General features: G+C 42.6%; 1 protein-coding gene across 4 annotated transcripts in view; it reads left to right on the plus strand.

Annotated features, from left to right (window-relative positions):
• The first annotated feature begins 212 nt into the window (after nucleotides 1–212).
• Nucleotides 213–22093, plus strand: part of MORF4L1 (mortality factor 4 like 1) — a 42626-nt gene continuing 20745 nt past the window's right edge. For 2 of the 4 annotated variants that reach the window (XR_012517806.1, XM_039479930.2), the window contains exons 1-6: nucleotides 213–372; nucleotides 7304–7350; nucleotides 9705–9772; nucleotides 14046–14162; nucleotides 15710–15796; nucleotides 17348–17428. Coding sequence is in view for 3 of the 4 variants with exons in the window: in XM_039479930.2 (XP_039335864.1) it covers nucleotides 333–372; nucleotides 7304–7350; nucleotides 9705–9772; nucleotides 14046–14162; nucleotides 15710–15796; nucleotides 17348–17428 (440 nt within the window). In the remaining variant the exon portion in view is untranslated. The remainder of the gene's footprint in view (nucleotides 373–7303; nucleotides 7351–9704; nucleotides 9773–14045; nucleotides 14163–15709; nucleotides 15797–17347; nucleotides 17429–22093) is intronic. The other 2 variants (XM_074399911.1, XM_039479931.2) reach the window with 2 other exon arrangements.

The following is a 22093-nucleotide window of genomic DNA, read 5'->3' on the forward strand; positions in this document are numbered from 1 at the left end:
GGGGATGGAAACGGGCTGGCGTGGGGGTGAAGGTGGCCGGGGTGGGGGTGGGGGTGGCCGGCCCCTCCCCCACCCGGAGGCTCCTCCACCAACTTGGAACTACCAGTCCCGGCGTGCCCCGGGGCGGCGCGGGCGCGGCGGGCTGCAATTGGCTGGGGCAGCGCCTGCGCGGGTCGCGGTGCTGTGAGGTCATCCGGCGCTGGCAAATCCGGTCCAGGATGTAGAGCTGGCGGTGCCTGACGGCGCGTCTGACGCTAAGTTGGGTGGGGTAGAGAGTAGGGGGCGGTAGTCGGGGGTGGTGGGAGAAGGAGGAGGCGGCGAATCACTTATAAATGGCGCCGAAGCAGGACCCTAAGCCTAAATTCCAGGAGGGTGAGTAGGAGTCTTTGGGAAAAAGGCACCTAACGGCGCAGGAGATAAAGGCGGTCTGGACGTGGTTGAGGTTGGGGGCCCGGGGGCGGCGCGGGCTGCGCCCCGGGCAGGCGGCGGACGGGGCTTTGTGCAGGGAAAGCGCATTGCGGATGGTCATTCCGATGCGTCATTGTGAGAAAGCGCTTTGTGAAGCGAGAGCGCTACGCAGGCGTTAGCGCGGGAGAGCGAGCGCTCGGCGCGGGGCGCACCTTCGTCGAGTGTTTGTTGTTTTTCTGAGGAAGCGGGCGCGGAGAGAGCCGCCTATTGTAGGGAGGCGGTGGGAGCGCCATGGCGGCGGTCACGGGAAGTGATGTGGCGGTGGGGGGCGGGGAGGGCGGCGGCCGCTTCGGGCGGTCCTGCGGGGCGCCCGGCTGCTTGTGCGGCCACGACTGGCGGTTCGATGCTGCCTGGAGCCCCGGGGTGGTCGCGTTCGGGGGAGACTCGGAGCCGCGGAAAGGGGGGTGGGTTTGGCGCCACGGGGCGGGAGAACTGCGTTGTAAAATGGCCGCTGCAAAATGGCGGCACCATCATGGCCGCCGGCGTCTCTGCTCTGTGTGCAGGCGCAGCGCCCCCTTCCGGGACGACGGCGACGTTGCCGGGGCTCTCCGCTTCAGAGTGGTGGGTGGGGACCAAAAAAAAAAAAAAAACAAAAAACGTTCAGTGGGCTGAGCGGTTTTCTCCGCTTTGTGTTGCCTGGAGGCATCCCTTTGCTGTGCTTCGGCGCCGTGCCAGGATCCTCCCGTCATGGGAGTGCGCCCTCGCAGTGCAATTGCTTGTAAAAAGTAAAGAAAAATGATCGGAATGCTGGGTTACGGCCTTAACATTTGTAAATCCCATGGCCTCGACATTTTTTTTTTTTTTTTTTTTTTTGAAACGGAGTTTCGCTCTGGTTACCCAGGCTGGAGTGCAATGGCGCGATCTCGGCTCACCGCAACCTCCGCCTCTTGGGTTCAGGCAATTCTCCTGCCTCAGCCTCCCGAGTAGCTGGGATTACAGGCACGTGCCACCATGCCCAGCTAATTTTTAGTTTTTTTATTAGAGACAGGAGTTTCACCATGTTGACCAGGCTGGTCTCGATCTCTTGACCTCGTGATCCACGCGCCTCGGCCTCCCAAAGTGCTGGGATTACAGGCTTGAGCCACCGCGCCCGGCCGGCCTCGACATTTTTTAAATGCAGTAATTGATTAGTTTGATTAGTTTCAGTGTTTAACAGTGATCTGGAAGTCGAGTTTATTTTTATTGATTGGCTTTCGATGACGTTTTGGCTGAGGTTAGATTGACTTGCAGTGGAAGGCAGCTCTTTAAATTTTCGCAACGCTTCCATTAACGTTTAATAAGGTGGAGGTCTTACAGCGAAAAAGTAAAATTCTTTCGGAAAGGAGGAACACTTGAAAATTCCTTTTCGTTGCTATGGAAATTTGTGCCTGTTACCTTAAATATGATGTCTACATGCTTTTGATTTTTTGTTCAAGGGATTTGTAGACTTGCATTAGAATTCCTTTTAGAGCCGTAAACCCCAAACCGAAGTACTGCATATTTTGAGTTTATGGGCTATTTAAGGGGGATTTAGGAGTATTTCTGTTAATGAATGACTTCTGTTTAAATTTTTGAGATGGAGTCTCCTTCCGTCACCCAGGCAGGAGTGCCAGTGGCGCTGTCTCGGCTCACTGCAACGTCTGGCGCCCTTACCACGTCAGCCTCCCAAGTAGCTGGGATTACCATCTCGGGCTACCACGCCCGGCTGTGTTTTTTTTTTTTTTTTTTTTTTTTTTAGTGTTTTGTTTTGTTTTGGTTTGATTTTTCTTTTGTATTTTTTAGAGACGGGTTTTCACGTTGCCCAGTGTGGTCTCGAACTCCTGTGCTCAAGCGATCCACCCTCCTCGGTTTCCTAAAGTGGTGGGATTACAGGCCTGAGCCACCGCGCCAGGCGGTGACTGAGTTTTAATACCCTTCTCCCACCTTGAGAAGCTGGGACTCTACCTCCTGTGGATTCATTATTTTACAGGTACTAGGCATTTTTTTTTTGAGACGGAGTTTGGCTCTTGTTGCCCAGGCTGCAGTGCAATGGCGCGATCTCAGCTCACCGCAACCTTCACCTCTCAGGTTCAAGCGATTCCCTTGCCTCAGCTTCCCGAGTAGCTGGGATTACAGATGTGCGCCACCATGCTCGGCTAGTTTTTTTGTTTGTTTGTTTGTTTTAGTAGAGACGAGATTTTTTCATATTGGTCAGGCTGGTCCTCAAACTCCAGACCTCAGGTGATCCGCCCGCCTCGGACTCCCAAAATGCTGGGATTATACACGTGAGGTGAGCCACGGCGCCTGGCCTCAGAGCAGATTTTTTTTTTTTTTTTTTTTTTTTTTTTAAAAAGACGGGGTTTTACCGTGTTGGTCAGGCTGGTCTTGAACTCCCGACCTCAAGTGATCCACCCGCCTCGGCCTCCCAAAATGCTGGGATTATAGGTGTGAGCTACGGCACCTGGCCTCAGAGCAGATATTCTTAATCTAGACTAGAGTCAGTGGAGATAATTCAGAGGGTACGTGAATTTGAATGAGGAAGGTTTTTTTTTTTTTCTGTCTAGCTGAAGTTTAGCATTTCAATTTACAGTGTAAATCCTCCCCAACCCCGAAAAAAAACCAAATAAATCCCCATTAGTATTTGCAGTATATTCTCGTATCTCAGCATTAGAGTTGTGGAAGTTGCATTCAGTTATCACTTAGTCATTCCGGTTTCTTCTAAATTAGGGTAGTTATTGGATTAGCCACTAAGTCTTGTTTAATAATTAACATCAAATAAGGAGCTCCTGTAATATCGTAGAACATGACATTTAAAATGTTTTGATGTTGCCCGGGCGTAGTGGCTCACGCCTGTAATCCAAGCACTATTGGAGGCCAAGGCGGGCGGATTACCTGAGGTTGGGAGTTCAAAAGACCAGCCTGACCAACAGGGTGAAACCCTGTCTTTAAAAAAATAAAACCAAATTAAAAATAAAATGTTTTGATGTTTCAGCACAGTTGGTTCCCTTTGTACTACTGTGTGTTTTATGTATTTATGAAACTGTTCGGCTCGTAGGCTGTATCAAACTGTCAAGGCACAAAAAGTTGATCGCTGCTGTAGGAGCAGTCTAAAGATGGCTGTTCTGGAGGAAGCACTTTAATTCTAGAGGGTTGCTAGAAGAGGAGAATTACTTGTGCTATTTAGTGGTATAATTGGAAAAGAGTAGGAACCAGGGTATCCCCCAGGTAAAGTTTTGGAAGGTACATAAGAGAGTCTGTCCGTACTTAACATTACTTTCCAGGTGTGTTTTCTACTTATGTTTAAAACAGAATTTATAACCACCTTTTAAAATGATTTTAATTATTTTATAAGATGATTGGAGAATATTTTGCAAGGGAGAAGGAATATTTGATGAATGCTAACAGAACCGTCTTGAAACACTGCAGAGTTTATGTAATGGTAGAAAAAAAGCAACGAGAAATACTGTTTTTAATTATTCTTGCAAACTTGTAAAAAAAATACTTGTGAACTTATAAAAATTGTTTTTTTTTTTTTTTTTTTTTTTTTTTTTTTTTTTTTTTTTGAGACGGAGTTTTGCTCTTGTTACCCAGGCTGGAGTGCAATGGCGCGGTCTCGGCTCACTGCAACCTCCGCCTCCTGGGCTCAGGCAATTCTCCTGCCTCAGCCTCCTAAGTAGCTGGGATTACAGGCACGCGCCACCATGCCCAGCTAGTTTTTTGTATTTTTAGTAGAGACGGGGTTTCACCATGTTGACCAGGATGGTCTCGATCTCTCGACCTCGTGATCCACCCGCCTCGGCCTCCCAAAGTGCTGGGATTACAGGCTTGAGCCACCGCGCCCGGCTGTTTTTTGTTTTGTTTTGTTTTTTGTTTTTTTTGAGATGGAGTCTTGCTCTGTTACCAGGCTGGAGTGCAGTGGCAAGATCTTGACTCACTGCAACTTCTGCCTCCCAGGTTCAAGCGATTCTCCTGCCTCAGTCTCCCAAGTAGCTGGGATTACAGGCACATGCCACCACACCCAGCTATTTTTGTGTTTTTAGTAGAGATGGAGTTTCATTATGTTGGGCAGGATGGTCTTGATCTCTTGACCTCAGAATCCACCCGCCTAGGCCTTCCAAAGTGCTGGGATTACAGGCGTGACCCGGCCATAATGGCGTGTAGTATATGTTCTGTAAGCAGTTCCTAAGGCATAGTGATTGCTTTGCACGGGACTTGGTCTTCCGTTGGAAATTCTCTTTTGTTTTGTTTTTGTTTTGAAAGAAGCATTTGCTGTCTTGGGTCTTAATCCTCAGCTAGCTGTTAATTCTTTCAACAGAATTCTAGGGTCACTAGCTAGAGTGGAGGTCAAACGGCTTTGACTCCATTGCAGTTTTTCTGGCAGCGGCAGCCAAGGCGACAAAAATCGTAGGCCATTTTCAGAGTGCCTTTAAAATGTACCTGGACAGTGAAATTAGGAAACAGATCTGATCCAATCTTTGGCGCTGTTGTTCATTAGCAGTATAGTTTACCCGTTTGGGTTCTTGTTCCTGGACTGTTGGAGAAGTCTTTGATCTCCCTGTTTTCCAGTCTCCACTTCAATTCAGAAATGCTGTGCCTAGGCCCAGCAGCCTCTACCAGTGATTCTTTATAGAGTGAACTACTTACAAGAATTATAGAACTGATTTAAAAATAAAGGCCGAGTGCAGTGGCTCACACCTGTAATCCCACCACTTTGGGAGGCGGAGGCGGGTGAATCACTAGGTCAGGAGTTTGAGACCCACCTGGCCAATATGGTGAGACCCTGTCTCTTAAAAATACAAACATTAGGCCGGGCGCGGTGGCTCAAGCCTGTAATCCCAGCACTTTGGGAGGCCGAGGCGGGTGGATCACGAGGTCGAGAGATCGAGACCATCCTGGTCAACATAGTGAAACCCCGTCTCTACTAAAAATACAAAAAACTAGCTGGGCGTGGTGGCACGTGCCTGTAATCCCAGCTACTCAGGAGGCTGAGGCAGGAGAATTGCCTGAACCCAGGAGACGGAGGTTGCGGTGAGCCGAGCTCGTGCCATTGCACTCCAGCCTGGGTAACAAGAGCGAAACTCCGTCTCAAAAAAAAAAAAAAAAAAACCTAAGTGTATTACGGGTTCAAGGCTTTCACTCAACCTTATGAACTCGACTCTGTGTTTAAATGAAAAAAAAAAAAAAAAAAAAAAAAACAAACATTAGCCGAGCATGGTGGCACACACTACTATACTGCAGCCTGAGTGACAGTGCGAGACTCTGTCTCATATATACACACACACACACACACACACACACACACACGAAGTAAATAGTTTGTGCTTTGGAAGATTCTATTATATAGGTCTCTGGTGAGGCTTGAAAATACATAGTTTTAAAAAATATTTTAAATTTTATTTTAGACATTAAATTTTACTTTTTTTCAGGCGGAGTCTTACTCTCACCCAGGCTGGAGAGCAGTGGTGTGATCTTGGCTCACTGCAACATCCAGCTCCTGTGTTCAAACGATTCTTCTATCTCAGCCTCTCAAGTAATGGGATTATAGGCACATAACCACCATGCCTGGTTAATTTTTGTATCTTTAGTAGAGATGGGGTTTTGCCTTGTTGGCCAGACTAGTCTTGACCTCCTGACCTCAGGTGATTCACTCACCTTGGCCTCTCAAAGTGCTGGGATGACAGGCATGAGCCACTGCGCCCATCTCTAATGTTTGTATTTTTAGTAGGGAAGGGTTTTCGCCATGTTGGTCAGGCTGGTCTCCAACTCTTGATCTCAGGTGATCCACCCGTCCTGGCCACCTGCAGTGCTGGGATTACAGGCATGAGCCACTGCGCCCGGCCTGCTCTTTTAATTTTAGAGCTAAAAAAGAGCTGACACTCATGAATGCTTCAGTTGTCCATGGGTCTGATGAACAGACAAATGATGCTTCTAAGACTTCCAGGTCCTCACATTTTGTTTAGTCTTGCAAGTAGACTCAACATAGACTGTTAAGTTCCAAAGATTGGAATTATGGTCTTATTTTTTGTTCTTTGAAGCACCTTGGCACCTAGAACATCATTCCACGTTTGAGGAATGAGCATAGTAAGACAGACCCTTTAATACAGTCATCTCTGATGCATATTGATAACTTTTTTCTTTTTTTTTTTTTTTTTTTTTGAGATGGAGTTTCGCTCTTGTTACCCAGGCTGGAGTGCAATGGTGCGATCTCGGCTCACCGCAACCTCCGCCTCCTGGGCTCAGGCAATTCTCCTGCCTCAGCCTCCTAAGTAGCTGGGATTACAGGCACGCGCCACCAAGCCCAGCTAGTTTTTTGTATTTTTAGTAGAGACGGGGTTTCACCATGTTGACCAGGATGGTCTCGATCCCTCGACCTCGTGATCCACCCGCCTCAGCCTCCCAAAGTGCTGGGATTACAGGCTTGAGCCACCGCGCTCGGCCGCATATTGATAACTTTAATGTGTAGGATACTTTACTCAGTGAAAGGGTTGGAAGCAGAGGTACAAGTGAAAGGTAAAGTCCTAAACATAGAAAAACAGATGAGGAAAGCATTTTAAAAACTGTGTTTTCAGATACACAGTTAAAACCAACCAACCAACTTTGACAGCTTTGCAGGAGATTCTGCTTATGTGCTTAACAGGTGAAAGGTAATGTGATTATTTTAGTAGATGACCTGCTAATAAATTGTATTTGTTTTTACCATCAGATACCAACATGTTTTTGTTGCAGGGTATGATTGAGGTTTGAGCCAAAGGGGTACTCATTTTTCCTAATTTGACTGGGAATATCCTAATAAAAGTGTGATGACTCTCTAAGATGGGAGTCTTTTTATATATGAGAAGGAATTATAATTAATGCGGTACTTTTTCCTCCTTTACAGGTGAGCGAGTGCTGTGCTTTCATGGGCCTCTTCTTTATGAAGCAAAGGTATGAAACCTGTTTTCTTTCCAGAAGTTGGCCAAAACTACTGGATAGAACTATTTAATACATAGGTTCTGTGTCTTGCTGCCTCAGTAAGAGCGTTGCCTTTTTTAGGTTCGTAGTTGATATATTTCCTCATTTTTCTGGGATTTTTATTGTTTTGCTTAGTGGTTCAAATTAAAACATGGCTACTCTCTTCCGTTTTTCTTTCTTTTCTTTGTCTCTCTCCCATTTTTCTTACTGATCTGGAAGTAGCAACTGAGAATGAATGCAGGGGAAGGTGGATTGTGGGAACAAAAAGCATTTTGTGGTGAATGACTTGGTGAGAAACATGGCTAAAATTACTTTTAAATGTAAATATGTGTTGATTAATCATTGAGCTAATTGTTAGGTTAAAGGTAAAAGCTAATATTAAATTTTTTTTTTTTTTTTTGAGACAGTCTCACTCTGTCAGCAGGCTGGAGTGCAGTAGTGTAGTGCAGCTCACTGAAACTTCTGCCTCCTGGGTTCAAGTGATTCTGCCTCAGCCACAACGCCCAGCTAATTTTTATATTTTTAGTAGAAAGGGGGTTTCACCATGTTGGCCAGGATGGTCTCAATCTCTTGACCTCGTGATACAACCACCTTGGCCTCCCAGAGTGCTGGGATTACAGGCGTGAGACTTGATTATACTTTGAACAGTTGTAGCTCTAAAAAATGAACCCATAAAATAAAAAACAGTGCAATGTTTAAAGGCAATTTCTGCATAAATTCTTTTTTTTTTTCGAGACGGAGTTTTGCTCTTGTTACCCAGGCTGGAGTGCAATGGCGCGGTCTCGGCTCATCACAACCTCTGCCTCCTGGGTTCAGGCGATTGTCCTGCCTCAGCCTCCTGAGTAGCTGGGATTACACGCATGCGCTACCATGCCCAGCTAATTTTTTTGTATTTTTTAGTAGAGACGGGGTTTCACCATGTTGACCAGCATGGTCTCGATCTCTTGACCTCGTCATCCTCCCACCTCGGCCTCCCAAAGTGCTGGGATTACAGGCATGAGCCACCACGCCCGGCCCAATTTCTGCATAAATTCTTACTGAACAGTTCTATATGTGTCTGAAAATAGTCTTTTTTTTTTTGAGATGGAGTTTCGCTCTTGTTACCCAGGCTGGAGTGCAATGGCGCGGTCTCGGCTCACCGCAACCTCTGCCTCCTGGGTTCAGGCGATTCTCCTGCCTCAGCCTCCTGAGTAGCTGGGATTACAGGCATGTGCCACCACACCCAGCTAATTTAGGGATTTTTAGTAGAGACAGAGTTTCACCATGTTGGTCAGACTGGTCTGAACTCCGAACCTCCTGATCCACCTGCCTCGGCCTCCCAAAGTGCTGGGATTACAGGTATAAGCCACCGCGCCCGGCCAGTATATGTGTATGTACATATATCTTAATGATAAGTTTATACATTTTAGAAGTGTTAAATTATGGCTCATGGCCAGGTGCTGTGATATAGAAGCCTGTACTCCCAGGGCTTTGGGGAACTGAGGCAGGAGGATTGCTTGAGGCCGGGAGTTGGAGACCAGTGTGGGCAACATAGCAAGACTGTCTCTGCCAGGGGAAAAAAAAAAAATTACGTGTTCCTGAAAAATTTATGTCCCTGAACGTTTTTCTTCTGTCAACTTTTGGCGAACTGGCTGATTTTACTCCTGGTAGCTGACACCCTGGTGAACAGTTTTTTTTGAATTGAAGCTATTGAAACAAATTAAACTGTTGCGGGTATTTTGGGTTGTGTCTTACAAAGACTTAAATCCCAAACTAGATACTCATCACTTGTCATAGTTAATGACTTTTTCTTCTAATAATTCCTTTCGTTTGGCAGCTATTTTTTTCTCTTTTCTTCGTTCAACCTGATGTTTGGCTGCTTTTAAAGAAAATGTGGAATGTTTTATATTCACTGCTTTATAAGTTATTTAAGGTGATTTTATCTGAAACAGGTCCTTTTACTGCCTTTCATAAGCTAATGAGCTCTTTTATAATAATAGTCTAAAGGCATTGCTTTAGAGGAATTTGCTTTTGAAATAAATAGAGCTGCTGGCTGATGAGACTGAAGAAAAGCAAACAGCTTTCATTAGCTGCCCTTGGATAGCTTTTGTAGTCTGTTGATTTCAGATTTAGGGTAACCTTTTATGCTTGTGGTTCTCAGCTTTGTTGGACCTTTTGTGACTAATTGCAGTTTTTGTAGCAAGTATTGTATAAGCTTAACTAGTGTTCACTTAGTCATTTTGTTTAGGCCACCATAAAGCTTGTGTAGAGTGTCTTTGAAGGATGATTTGAGAAGGTAGTGTGTCTTAAAAAAAGTCTAAGTGAATTATCATTTTTTTAAATTTCAGTGTGTAAAGGTTGCCATAAAGGACAAACAAGTGAAATACTTCATACATTACAGTGGTTGGAATAAAAAGTGAGTATTAGATCTTAAAGTTATTTATAATTAACAAGATAGTTTGTATTACTAGCATAACAAGCATATGCTTTCCAATTTTCAATTCTTCTGTGGTTTTAATGTAATATGGTACATACTGAAGTAAGAGTGAATCATTAGAAATTAGGGTACTCAGCCATTTTAATTGAAATTACTTGGTTCTTGGGAGTATTATGTTCTAGCGTAATAATAATAGTCATATAGCCAACCAGTTATTCTGGTTGAATGTGGCAATCAAGTGTTTTTCTGGTTTTTTTCTTTTTTTTCCTGGTTTTGGTACAGTTTTAGGATAGCCTGAATTTTTTGGCCTTATCACAAACATGTTGATTACATATGTGATTTCAAGCAGCTATGCCCAAAACTTGTTGGGTTTTCTGTCTAGAAAAGAGAAAAGGATAAAGGTTCCTTGATTGGGAAATAATTACAGAATTTATCAACCCATTTTTTGATCTTTGGAAACATGATTTAGTGTTGACAGAAAATGACTTCATGTGACTCACTTTTTACTGTATGATTTAACACAGAAACAAGTTCAATTATAGAGTCTCACCTGAAACCTTTTTTTTTTTTTTTTTTAAAGACAGAGTTTCCCTCTTGTTACCCAGGCTGGAGTGCAATGGCATGGTCTTGGCTCACCACAACCTCCGCCTCCTGGGTTCAGGCAATTCTCCTGCCTCAGCCTCCTGAGTAGCTGGGATTACAGGCTCCTGCCACCATGCCCGGCTAATTTTTTTTTGTATTTTTAGTAGGGACCGGGTTTCACCTTGTTGCCCAGGCTGGTCTTGAACTTCTGACCTCAGGTGATCAGCCTGCCTTGTCCTCCCAAAGCGTTGGGATTACAGGTATAAGCCACTGCGTCTGTTTTTTTCTTTTTTTCTTTTTTTTTTTTTTTTTTAGTAGTAAAGCACTGATGTTATTGATCTATTTCTAGGAATGGACAGTGAGTATAGATTGAACACATTCTAGAATGTCCATTCAGTGGAACTCTGAGTGATGGGACTTTTCTCCTTGGGCCTCACAAAATAACGCTGTCTAAAAATTTACCCAAGTCTCTATTTGGTGATTTTAATTAAAAAATTTATAATTTTTTACTGTGGGAGGTTTTACATTTTATTAATGATGCTTTGTCTTTCAAAGATAGCACTGCCATTGCTATTTAATATGGTTCTTTAGGAATTGCTCTTTAGTAACTTAAGGCTTTGTGTCACCTGACTCAACTCTGGTACCTGGTTAAATATGGGAGCAGTGCCATCTGATTTGATGAGTACTCTGTTACTATCGAAGGAGGTTTTTTTCCCTTGTGAAGTTCACTGGCCCTGTGACTTCGGTCTTGTTTCATTCAGTACTCTATTCAGGTGACCAACCCAGTTAATTTTATTTCTTTGTTAGAAAGTTATTTTCACATACCAGATGCTTTCAGCGGAGAAGAATTTATCAGACCTTTCGTTTCTCTTCCGTTAATATAAATGTGGAAAGGTAGAAATCTGAAATGCATAAAAGTGTATCCTGACAACTTGTAGGTTTTTCCCCCAGTTAATAATTAAAGGTTTTTTTTTTTTTTTTTTAATGAGACTGTTTTTGCTCTTGTTGCCTGGACTGGAATGCAGTGACTTGATCTTGGTTCAAGCGATTTTCCTGTCTCAGCCTCCCAAGTAGATGGGATTACAGGCACATGCCAGCATGCTCGGCTGATTTTTGTATTTTTGGTAGAGATAGGGTTTCATCATATTGGTCAGGCTGGTCTCGAACTCCTGGCCTCAGGTAATCTGCCTGCCATGGCCTTCCAAAGTGCTAGGATAGGATTATAGGCATGAACCACTACACCTGGCCTGATAATTAAAGTATTTCTAATAATGAGTGAGATGTGGCCGCACACTCCTGTTGTTCCAGCTACTTGGAAAGCTGAGGCAGGAGTATTATTTAAGCCCAGGAGTTTGAGGGTACAGTGAGCCATGATGTGCCATTGCATTCTAGCCTGAGTGACAGTGCAAGAACTGGACTCCTTTAAAAAGAAACAACAACATGTATTTCTAATAATAATAGGTAGTATCTAATAATGGTAGGTAACTTCAGCCTCATGGACTTGTATTTTCCCAATTTTAGAAATTGAGAAAATAATGGAGAAAACTGTTTTGATATAAGTAAACCGTGATTTTAATACTAAATGGATTCTAATATCTAGGAAACAGGAAAGTATCTGGTGACTCCTAGTGTGTTTCATAGCTTTTTCTTCCTAAACAATGCCTTGCTAAAACTGCCTTTCAGTATACTTAGGTATATTTTACATACTGATGTTCTGACAATACAATATCCAGATAAAGTTGACAGTGTTATAAGAATCTCATTTCTCTACAGGAAAGATAATATCTTGATTTTATGTATACTACCAGTGGGAAAGTTAAAGACCATACAGGATATCAAAGAAAAACACAAAGCAAATTTATGGGTTAGGCTTACTCTCCCCCACCTCTTGCATTTTTAAGGAATTGTTTTAGAGCCAGGTGTGGTGGTGCATACAGTTTTAGCTTGTTGGGAGGCTGAGGTTGAGCTCAGGAGTTTGAGGCCAGCCTGGACAACATAGCTAGACACCCCTCTTAGAATTAAATAAGCAAATAAAAATTAAAAAAAAGTGATTGAGGCTGGGCATGGTGGATCACGCCTGTGATCTCAGCACTTTTGGAGGCCAAGACAGGTGGATCGCTTGAGGTCAGGAGTTTGAGTCCAGCCTGGCCAGCGTGGTGAAACCTCATCTATACTAAAAATTAGTCCCAGCTGCTTGGGAGGCTGAGGCAGGAGAATCTCTTGAACCTGGGAGGTGGAGGTTGCAGTGAGCCGAGATCGCACCACTGTATTTCAGCTTGGGCGACAGAGTGAGACTCAGAAAGAAAAAAAAGTGATTGAACCCGTTAAGGGAAGCTATGAAAAGGGAATCGAAGAAAGAAGATATTTTTGAAAACCTTAAAAAATTGTTTTAGAATTTCACTTTGTGAATACAGCTTTTTTGCTTAGTTCTTTTTCCACATATAATAGATACCCTGTATAAAATTGCACACATAAATAAGTGCAGTGCAAAGACTGGACTTATTGTGGCATTTGTAGATTCACAAATTGTGAAAATACCAAATGCTTGTATTTTCTGATTTTATTGCTTCGAAAAGTAATGGACATTTCTCTTTGGTGTATTGTAGTCCAGTAACTCAAAGAAATGATAGGTTTGTGTAGATTTTTTGTTCTCATAATTTGACACATATTACTGATTGGGAAAATTTTAAAATGGCACCAAATATTAGAGATTTGTTACTATCTTTTTAGATGTATTGAGGAATATTAATATATCAGAAATGTCTTTGGTTCACTTGGTATGTAGATATATGTAATACTGTAAGAATTTTAGCTCTAGAAAGTCTTCAAAGAAGGCTTTAAACTCATTTTGAAAGGGGGAGGAGTTATTCACATACCTATTAAGTGTGTTGTGTATTTAGTCTATGTAAATACTGCCCATGGATCATTGTGACTCTGGGAATTAGTCATGTTACCTTTAGAAAATTAGGAAATTATTTTATGCTTGACCTGTATGTAAAATTTTTGAGTGTTTGGCCTTCAGTTATTACCATGGATTATTGTAAATTTGGGAATTGCGCTCACAAATGACCTTTAGAAAATTCTGAAATTCTCTTATGCTTAACTTAAATATAAAAATTTCGGAATGTCTGACCTTCAGTTATTACCCTAGTAGTGATGTTCCTTAGAGCAAAAGATGTTGTCCACTTCATTTTTCTTTGGTTCAGCAAGGATTTTCAGCTCTTTACATATAAAGGAAACTCTAGCTGTAACTTGGCATTTAGAGCAAGGTGTTTTTTAAAAATACATTTTATGTATCAGTGGGAAGGGATTTGTAAGGTTCTAAAATGGAACCTTGTAATTTAAAATTGGCTAACTCCCTTTGATTTAGAATTGGAATACATATAAATACACATAAATATCTCAAAAATAACCTTCTTATTTTGAAAATGGTTTGTGGGGTACTTTTTAAAATTCAACAAAACCTTAATTCCCAAATTGGAATTTCCTTAAACTTCAGTTAATCTTTTTTCAAAAACATAATAGAGGATTGAGATTTCTAACTTTTCAAACCTCATTGGAATTTGTTGACACAGACAAATATTCCATTTGTAAATGAATCTTAATAAAGCTGAAGCTAAATTCTGCACCTGGTTACTGAGATTACTTTGTACTATGCTGTCTGTATCAGAAGTGCTGTGAGGCCCAGGCGCTCTGAAAAATCTTTGAAGACACATGAGGATATTGTAGCCCTTTTTCCTGTTCCTGAAGGAGCTCCCTCAGTACACCACCCCCTCCTGACCTCTAGGTAAATGCATGTTTTGAAGTTTTCTCTAGGAAATCATGTTGAAGATTGCTTTTTATTATTTTCCTTTTGGCTGTATTATATAAGAGGTCAGAGGTGGGAAATTATTAAACAAAAGAAAGTGTTAAACAATTTTTTTTTAATTGGTTACCTTTTTAAATTGGTTACCTTGTGAATACACCTAATTGTGTCACTAAAGGAGCTCCATCAGCAGGAAAAAAGATTTACTGCTCAAAAAATTTAGCATTCCCTAAGAAATAACCTTGTTTTTTCTTGGCTTTTTTGAGGAAAAAACAGTCAGAAATTGTTTTGAACAAGCTTTTTGAAGTGCCAGAATGCCTTAATATTTTTAAGAGAATTGGTTCTGCCTTCTAATTTAGAAAGCCAGCTTTCTGATCTGCCTCAGAAGTTAATACGTGTTCATTTGTGAGTGAATGAAGGTGAAGAATGGTGTCAAGTCATTGTAATACTTTACAAAGTTAGCTAAATCAGTCTAGATGGTGTTTTGAGTATTGTAGTCTTCTTTGTATGTTTGTGACATACCTTTAGTGTTTGTTATTTTGTTCCAGGGATTCTCAAGTGTTGTACGTGTATTCTTATAACAATCTTTTGAGATAGGTACCGTTATTATCCTCATTTCATAGATGATGAAATGAAAACCTAGAGAGCTGTATGGAACTTTGTCATTATACACAGTAACTATCCAGTTGGTTTTTTTATTTTTTTATTTTTGAGATGGAGTCTTGCTCTTGTTGCCTAGGCTGGAGTGCATTGGGGCAAACTCAGCTCACTGCAACCTGCGCCTACTGGGTTCAAGTGATTCTCCTGCCTCCGGCCCATCCCCCACCCCCGAGCAGCTGGGACTACAGACACCTGGATGATTTTTTGTGTTTTTAGTAGAGACTGGGTTTCACCATGTTGGTCAGGCTGGTGTCAAACTCCTGACCTTGTGATCTGCCTGCCTCGCCCTCCCAAAGTGCTTGGATTACGGGTGTGAGCCTGGCCAACATGGTGAAACCCCATCTCTCCTAAAAATACAAAAAATTAGCCAGGCAAGGTGGCATGTGCCTGTAGTCCCAGCTGCTCGGGAGGCTGAGGCAGGAGAATTGCTTGAACTCCGGAAGTGGATGTTGCAGTAAGTTGAGATCAAGCCACACTGTACTCCAGCAAGACTCTTGTCTCCAAAAAAAAAAAAAAAAAGTGTTTTTGATTCCTGTGCTTTATTTTTGGCAATTAAAGTCTTTAAGATAAGGCTCATCACTTAGGTAATCTTACGTTAAGTGCTATACTCTTAAGCCATTTCTAAAAATGATTTGAATAATCTGCTTTCGGACTCTGGCAGCTTAGATTTGGAATGCTGCTTCTGAAAATGCAAGTTTTCCTTTTTACAGAACAGACTTCCATTAGATTTTTGTTTTAGTCGAGAATATATTTGTAGTGCCAGTTCACCAAATTACGTCAGAGAAATCCAGTCTTGCCGCTTGGATCTCAGAAAATTAATTGGAGAACAGAGTATATTTGAGTGAAATTTTAACTTTCCTCTTTTTCAGTTGGGATGAGTGGGTTCCGGAGAGCCGAGTACTCAAATATGTGGACACCAATTTGCAGAAACAGCGAGAACTTCAAAAAGCTAATCAGTAAGTTTGTTTTGTGAACTAAATATTAAGGGCAAATGCCTGTAGATTAATTTTTGGACACGGAATGAACAATGGGTATCACATTGGCTGCCCACCCTGCCTATAAAATGATACCTGGTGTTTCTCAGCTGCTGTGTTACAGCTTTGACTTCCAGTGATCAAACAAGTCATTTCTAGGCAAAGGACGTAACATACCTGCCATTACTTGAGCTTATCCTTAGACCTAGGTAGAAAACAGCAGAATGTTGTTAGAAATTGCCATAGGTGTGAACTCATTGATAAACATCTTCTTTCTTATTTTGGGAGCTCTGTGGAAGACACATTTGATGGGGAAACAAAGCAAACAAGGCATTTCCTATTTTGTCTTTCATCTTGGAAAGCACAGGAAAAGGGACCCTGAAAGACTAATTTCAAAGTTGAAATGTATATTTACAAAAATTAAAAAGATAGTGGGAAATGGGAACAGATAAAACAATGGGATTAGTGAATTCCAAAACAGAAATGGAATTTTCTTTTCTTTTTTTTTTTCTTCTTCTTTTTATTTTCTTTTCTGAGGCGGAGTTACCCAGGCTGGAGTGCAATGGCACGATCTCAGCTTACTGCAACCTCCGCCTCCTGGGTTAAGGCAATTCTCCTGCCTCAGCCTCCTGAGTAGCTGGGATTACAGGCACGTGCCACCCTGCCCAGCTAATGAAATTTTCAGTGATACAACAACAGTCTATTAGTCACTTTTTTGTTTTTGTTTTTGAGACGGAGTTTCGCTCTTGTTACCCAGGCTGGAGTGCAATGGCGCGATCTCGGCTCACCACAACCTCCGCCTCCTGGGTTCAGACAATTCTCCTGTCTCAGCCTCCTGAGTAGCTGGGATTACAGGCATGCACCAGCATGCCCAGCTGATTTTTTGTATTTTTAGTAGAGACGGGGTTTCACCATGTTGACCAGGATGGTCTCGATCTCTTGACCTCGTGATCCACCCGCCTCGGCCTCCCAAAATGCTGGGATTACAGGCTTGAGCCACCACGCCCGGCTATTAGTCACTTTTTAAAAAATTTATTTATTTATTTATTTAGACAGTTGTGCTCTTGTCGCCCAGGCCGGAGTGCAGTGGCATAAAACTCTCACCCCCTGGGTTCAAGTGATTCTCCTGCCTCAGCCTCTAAAGTAGCTGGGATTACAGGTGCACGCCACCATGCTTGGCTAATTTTTGTAGTTTTAGTAAAGATGGGTTTTACCATGTTGGGGAGGCTTGTCTTGAACTCCCGACCTCAGGTGATCTGCCTACCTCAGCCTTCCAAAGTGCTGGGATTACAGGTATGAGCCACCACACCTGGCCTACAGTCACTTTTTATTATGTTGGTTTTAATTGAGCCCTTTGCTCTTTCTTCAGTTTTTTTTTGGTTTGTTTTTTGGTAATATATTATCTCTGTCCAACTTGTTAAAAACTTGGTGCCAGAATTTGAATATAAATTCCTAATGGAATCAGGCTGTCATAATTTTTTTTGTCACAAAAATGCTCATTTTATGATGACACTACTGAAATTATTTTTGAAGGGAGCAGTATGCAGAGGGGAAGATGAGAGGGGCTGCCCCAGGAAAGAAGACATCTGGTCTGCAACAGAAAAATGTTGAAGTGTAAGAAGCTCTTTGTTTTGATTTCGCATGCTATATGTGAAGATAATATTTGATACTCATTATGTGTTAGACTGTGTTGAAAATGGAAACATTGTAACATTATCAGAACCAGTGAGAATCCCATTCCTCAGGTATCAGGTCATTAAAGTCATTTAAAATACATATTCCTTAATTTTCCTCAGCAAGTTCCCCCTCCCTTTAAGTTGTGTATATAAACATATGTGTATGTAATATTTTCTCTTACAAAGGTAGCATTAGTGGTTATAAGTTTTAAGATAATTTTTTGGCAAGCTTTTTTTTTCAACTATAAAATTTAAATACGATAGGAATATGGCAAGCCTTTTCAAATCTAAAAAGTAAGTGCTGGTAAGCGCTAAAAATATGTATGGATTAATCCCCACTTTGGTGAAACCCATGGTAAGAATATATGAGAAGTTAAGGTTTTAAACAACTGCCCTCCCGGTCCCCACCTTCAAGAAAACTTTTTTTTTTTTTTTTTGAGACGGAGTTTCGCTCTTGTTACCCAGGCTGGAGTTTCGCTCTTGTTACCCAGGCTGGAGTGCAATGGCGCGATCTCGGCTCACCGCAACCTCTGCTTCCTGGGTTCAGGCAATTCTCTTGTCTCAGCCTCCTGAGTAGCTGGGATTACAGGCATGTGCCACCATGCCCAGCTAATTTTTTGTATTTTTAGTAGAGACGGGGTTTCACCATGTTGACCAAGTTGGTCTCGATCTCTCGACCTTGTGATCCACCCGCCTCGGCCTCCCAAAGTGCTGGGATTACAGGCTTGAGCCACCGCGCCCGGCCTTTTTTTTTTTTTTTTTTAATGAGATGGAGTCTGAGTCTGTCACCCAGGCTGGAGTGCAGTGGTGAGATCTTGGCTCACTGCAACCCTTTGCCTCCCAGGTTCAAGCAATTCTCTGCCTCAGCCTTTAGAGTAGCTGGGATTACAGGCGTCTGCCACAATGCCTGGCTAACTTTTTTTTTTTTTTTTTTTTTTTTTTAAGATTTTAGTCTTCCCCTGCCTCCAGGCTGGAGTGCAGTGGTGCAGTCTCTGCTCACTGCAGCATCCACCTCTCGGGTTCAAGTGATTCTCCTGCCTCAGCCTCTTGAGTTAGCTTGGACTACAAGTGCGAAGGTGGCTAAGGCCTATAATCCCAACCATGCCCTGCTAATTTTTGTAGTTTTAGTAGAGATGGGGTTTCACCATGTTGGCCACGATGGTCTCGATTTCTTGACTTTGTGATCTGTACCCGCCTTGGTCTCCCCAAGTGTTGGGATTATAGGCGTGAGCTACCTCTCCCAGCCATTTTTTTGTATTTTTAGTAGAGAGAGGGTTTCAACATACTGGTCTTGAACTTTTTATTTTTTTTAATTTATTTTATTTATTTTTTATTTTTTTAATTTTTATTTATTTATTTATTTTTTGTTGTTTTTTTTTTGTACTTTTTATTTTTGAAATGGAGTTTTGCTTTTCTTACCCAGACTGCAGTGCAGTGGTGTGATCTTGGCTCACTGTAACCTCTGCCTTTTGGGTTCAAGTGATTCTCCTGCCTCAGCTTCCCGAGTAGCTGGGATTACAGGCATGCACCACCATGCCTGGCTAATTTTTGTATTTTTAGTAGAGATGGGGTTTCATTATGTTGGTCAGGCTGGTCTTGAACTCCTGACCTCAGATGATCCACCCACATTGACCTCCCAAAGTGCTGGGATTACAGGTGTGAACCAGTGCTCCCAGCCCAAAACATTGCTTCTTGTTAAGTATGGATTTTAGAACATCTTGGTAACAAACCTAGAGTGAGAATATTTAAAGTTTATGTAGGCCTGTGTGGTTGCTCACACGTGTAATTCCACTCCTTTGGGAGGCTGAGATAGGAGGATGGTTTGAGCTCAGGAGTTTGAGACTAACTTGGGCAACATCGGGAGACCCTGGTTCTACAAAAAAAAATAAGCTGGGGTGGGGAGGAGTGGTGGCACATGCTTTTAGTCCCACCTATTCAGGAGGCCGAGGTGGGAGGATCACCTGAGCCCTGGAGGTCAAGGCTGCACTTTAGTCTTGGAGATAGTGAGAACCTGTCTCAAAAAAACCAAAAAATTTATGTACCTGAAAGTTGATGACAAGAGTGGTAACTTAGTAAGTATTATTAAGTATTTGTAATATAAAAATAAAAACAAGGGCCGGGTGCAGTGGCTCAAGCCTGTATTCCCAGCACTTTGGGAGGCTGAGGCGGGTGGATCACGAGGTCAAGATCGAGACCATCCTGGTCAACATGGTGAAACCCCGTCTCACTGAAGATAAAAAAAAATTAGCTGGGCATGGTGGCGTGTGCCTGTAATCCCAGCTACTCAGGAGGCTGAGGCAGGAGAATTGCCTGAACCCAGGAGGCGGAGGTTGTGGTGAGCCGAGACCGCACCATTGCACTCCAGCTTGGGTAACAAAAGCAAAACTCCGTCTCAAGGAAAAAAAAAAATAAATAAATAAAAATAAAAACAAGACAGGCATGGTGGCTAAGGCCTATAATCCCAACCCTTTGGGCAGCTGAGGTGGGTGGATTGCCTGAGGTCAAGGCTTCGAGACCAGCCTGACTAACAGTGAAACAATTAGTTGGGCATGGTGGCGGACGTCTGTAATCCCAACTACTAGGGAGGTGGAGGCAGGAAAATGGCTTGAACTCTGGAGGTGAAGGTTGCAGTGAGCCGAGATAGCTCCGTTGCACTGCAGCCTGGGCAACAAGAATGAAACTCCGTCTCAAACAGAAAAACCAAAGATCATGACTTTTATAAGAGGTCATTTTATTTTTTGCCAGACTTAATGATCTGACTTTTCTACTTAAAAAGTATGGTGTTATGCCCAGTGCTTTAGGAAGTGAGGGTAGGAGTGATTGCTTGAGGCCAAGAGTTCTAGACTGCAGTGATTGTACCACTTGCCCTCTAGCCTCTTAATAAAAAAGTAAGGTCTTGCCAATGAAGGTGTTTAATACATTTGGAGATGGTTGTGTTTTTTTTTTTTTTTTTTAACTTTTTGGTGAGAAGATAATTGATTTGGCAAGAATTAAATGTGTTACTATTTGATTGCTCAGTTTTGTAAATGGTGTTACGTTTTCATGATCTGATTCTTTGGAAAACTGTAGTGTAGTATTAGCATTGCATAGTAATTTTACCTTAAAAGGCAGTAATTTTCTCTTTATATAGAAAAACGAGTTTTATCAATAATAGTTTATAACTAATTCTTTTTTTTTTTTTCCTTGGAGACGGAGTTTCGCTCTGGTTACCCAGGCTGGAGTGCGATGGCGCGATCTCGGCTCACCGCAACCTCCGCCTCCTGGGTTCAGGCAATTCTCCTGCCTCAGCCTCCTGAGTAGCTGGGATTACAGGCACGCACCACCATGCCCAGCTAATTTTTTGTATTTTTAGTAGAGACGGGGTTTCACCATGTTGACCAGGTTGGTCTCGATCTCTCGACCTTGTGATCTACCCGCCACGGCCTCCCAAAGTGCTGGGATTACAGGCTTGAGCCACCGCGCCCGGCCCTATAACTAATTCTTTACCATTGTCCTAGAAATTGTTACACAGAAATCCAAGTGGTGTTATGCTATAAGTTATTTGCATTTAATACAGTATCGTGCAGTTTCTTTTTTGTTTTTTTTTTTTTTGTTTTTGGAGACATTTTCACTCTGTCACCCAGGCTGTAGTGCAGTGGTGTGATCTTGACTCACTGCACCCCCCACCTCCTAGATTGAAGGGATTCTCCTGCCTCTTAATCTTCTGAGCAGCTGGGATTACAGGCACATGCCATCATGCTGGGCTGATTTTTTTTTTTTTTTTTTTTTTTTTTTTAGTTTAAAAATTTTATTTAGCCCAGTGCGATGGCTCAAGCCTGTAATCCCAGCACTTTGGGAGGCCGAGGCGTGTGGATCACAAGGTCGAGAGATCGAGACCAACTTGGTCAACATGGTGAAACCCCGTCTCTACTAAAAATACAAAAAATTAGCTGGGCATGGTGGCGCGTGCCTATAATTCCAGCTATTCAGGAGGCTGAGGCAGGAGAATTGCCTGAACCCAGGAGGCAGAGGTTGCGGTGAGCCAAGATCGTGCCAATGCACTCCAGCCTGGGTAACAAGAGCAGAACTCCATCTCAAAAAAAAAAAAAAATTTTTATTTATAAAAAAAGAGGCGTGGTTTTACCATGTTGGCAAGGATCGTCTTGATCTCTTGACCTTGTGATCCACCTGCCTTGGCCTCCCAAAGTGCTGAGATTACTGGCATGAGCCACTGTGCCCGGCCAAAAAATCTTCCCTATTTTTTTTTTTTTTTTTTTAAGACGGGAGTTTCACGGTGTTGGTCAGGCTGGTCTTCAACTCCCGACCTCAGGTAATCTGGAGTTTCACCATGTTGGCCAGGCTGGTCTCGAACTCCTGACCTCATGATCCACCTGCCTTGGCCTCCTAAAGTGCTGGGATTTACAGGTGTGAGCCACCACCCCTGGCGAAGTAAAGTCTTAAAATTCAAATTTCTCATCCTTGGACTATAGTAGCCTCTTCATATCGGCTCCTGAGTCTTTTGAAGGATCCTGAATCTAGAAGTTTGAAGCATAAATGTCCAGTTTTTTTTTTTTTTTCCCCCAGACTTGAGTTTCGCTCTTGTTACCCAGGATGGAGTGCAATG

The sequence above is a fragment of the Saimiri boliviensis genome, chromosome 5, assembly GCF_048565385.1.
Source record: "Saimiri boliviensis isolate mSaiBol1 chromosome 5, mSaiBol1.pri, whole genome shotgun sequence".
NCBI lineage: Eukaryota > Metazoa > Chordata > Mammalia > Primates > Cebidae > Saimiri > Saimiri boliviensis.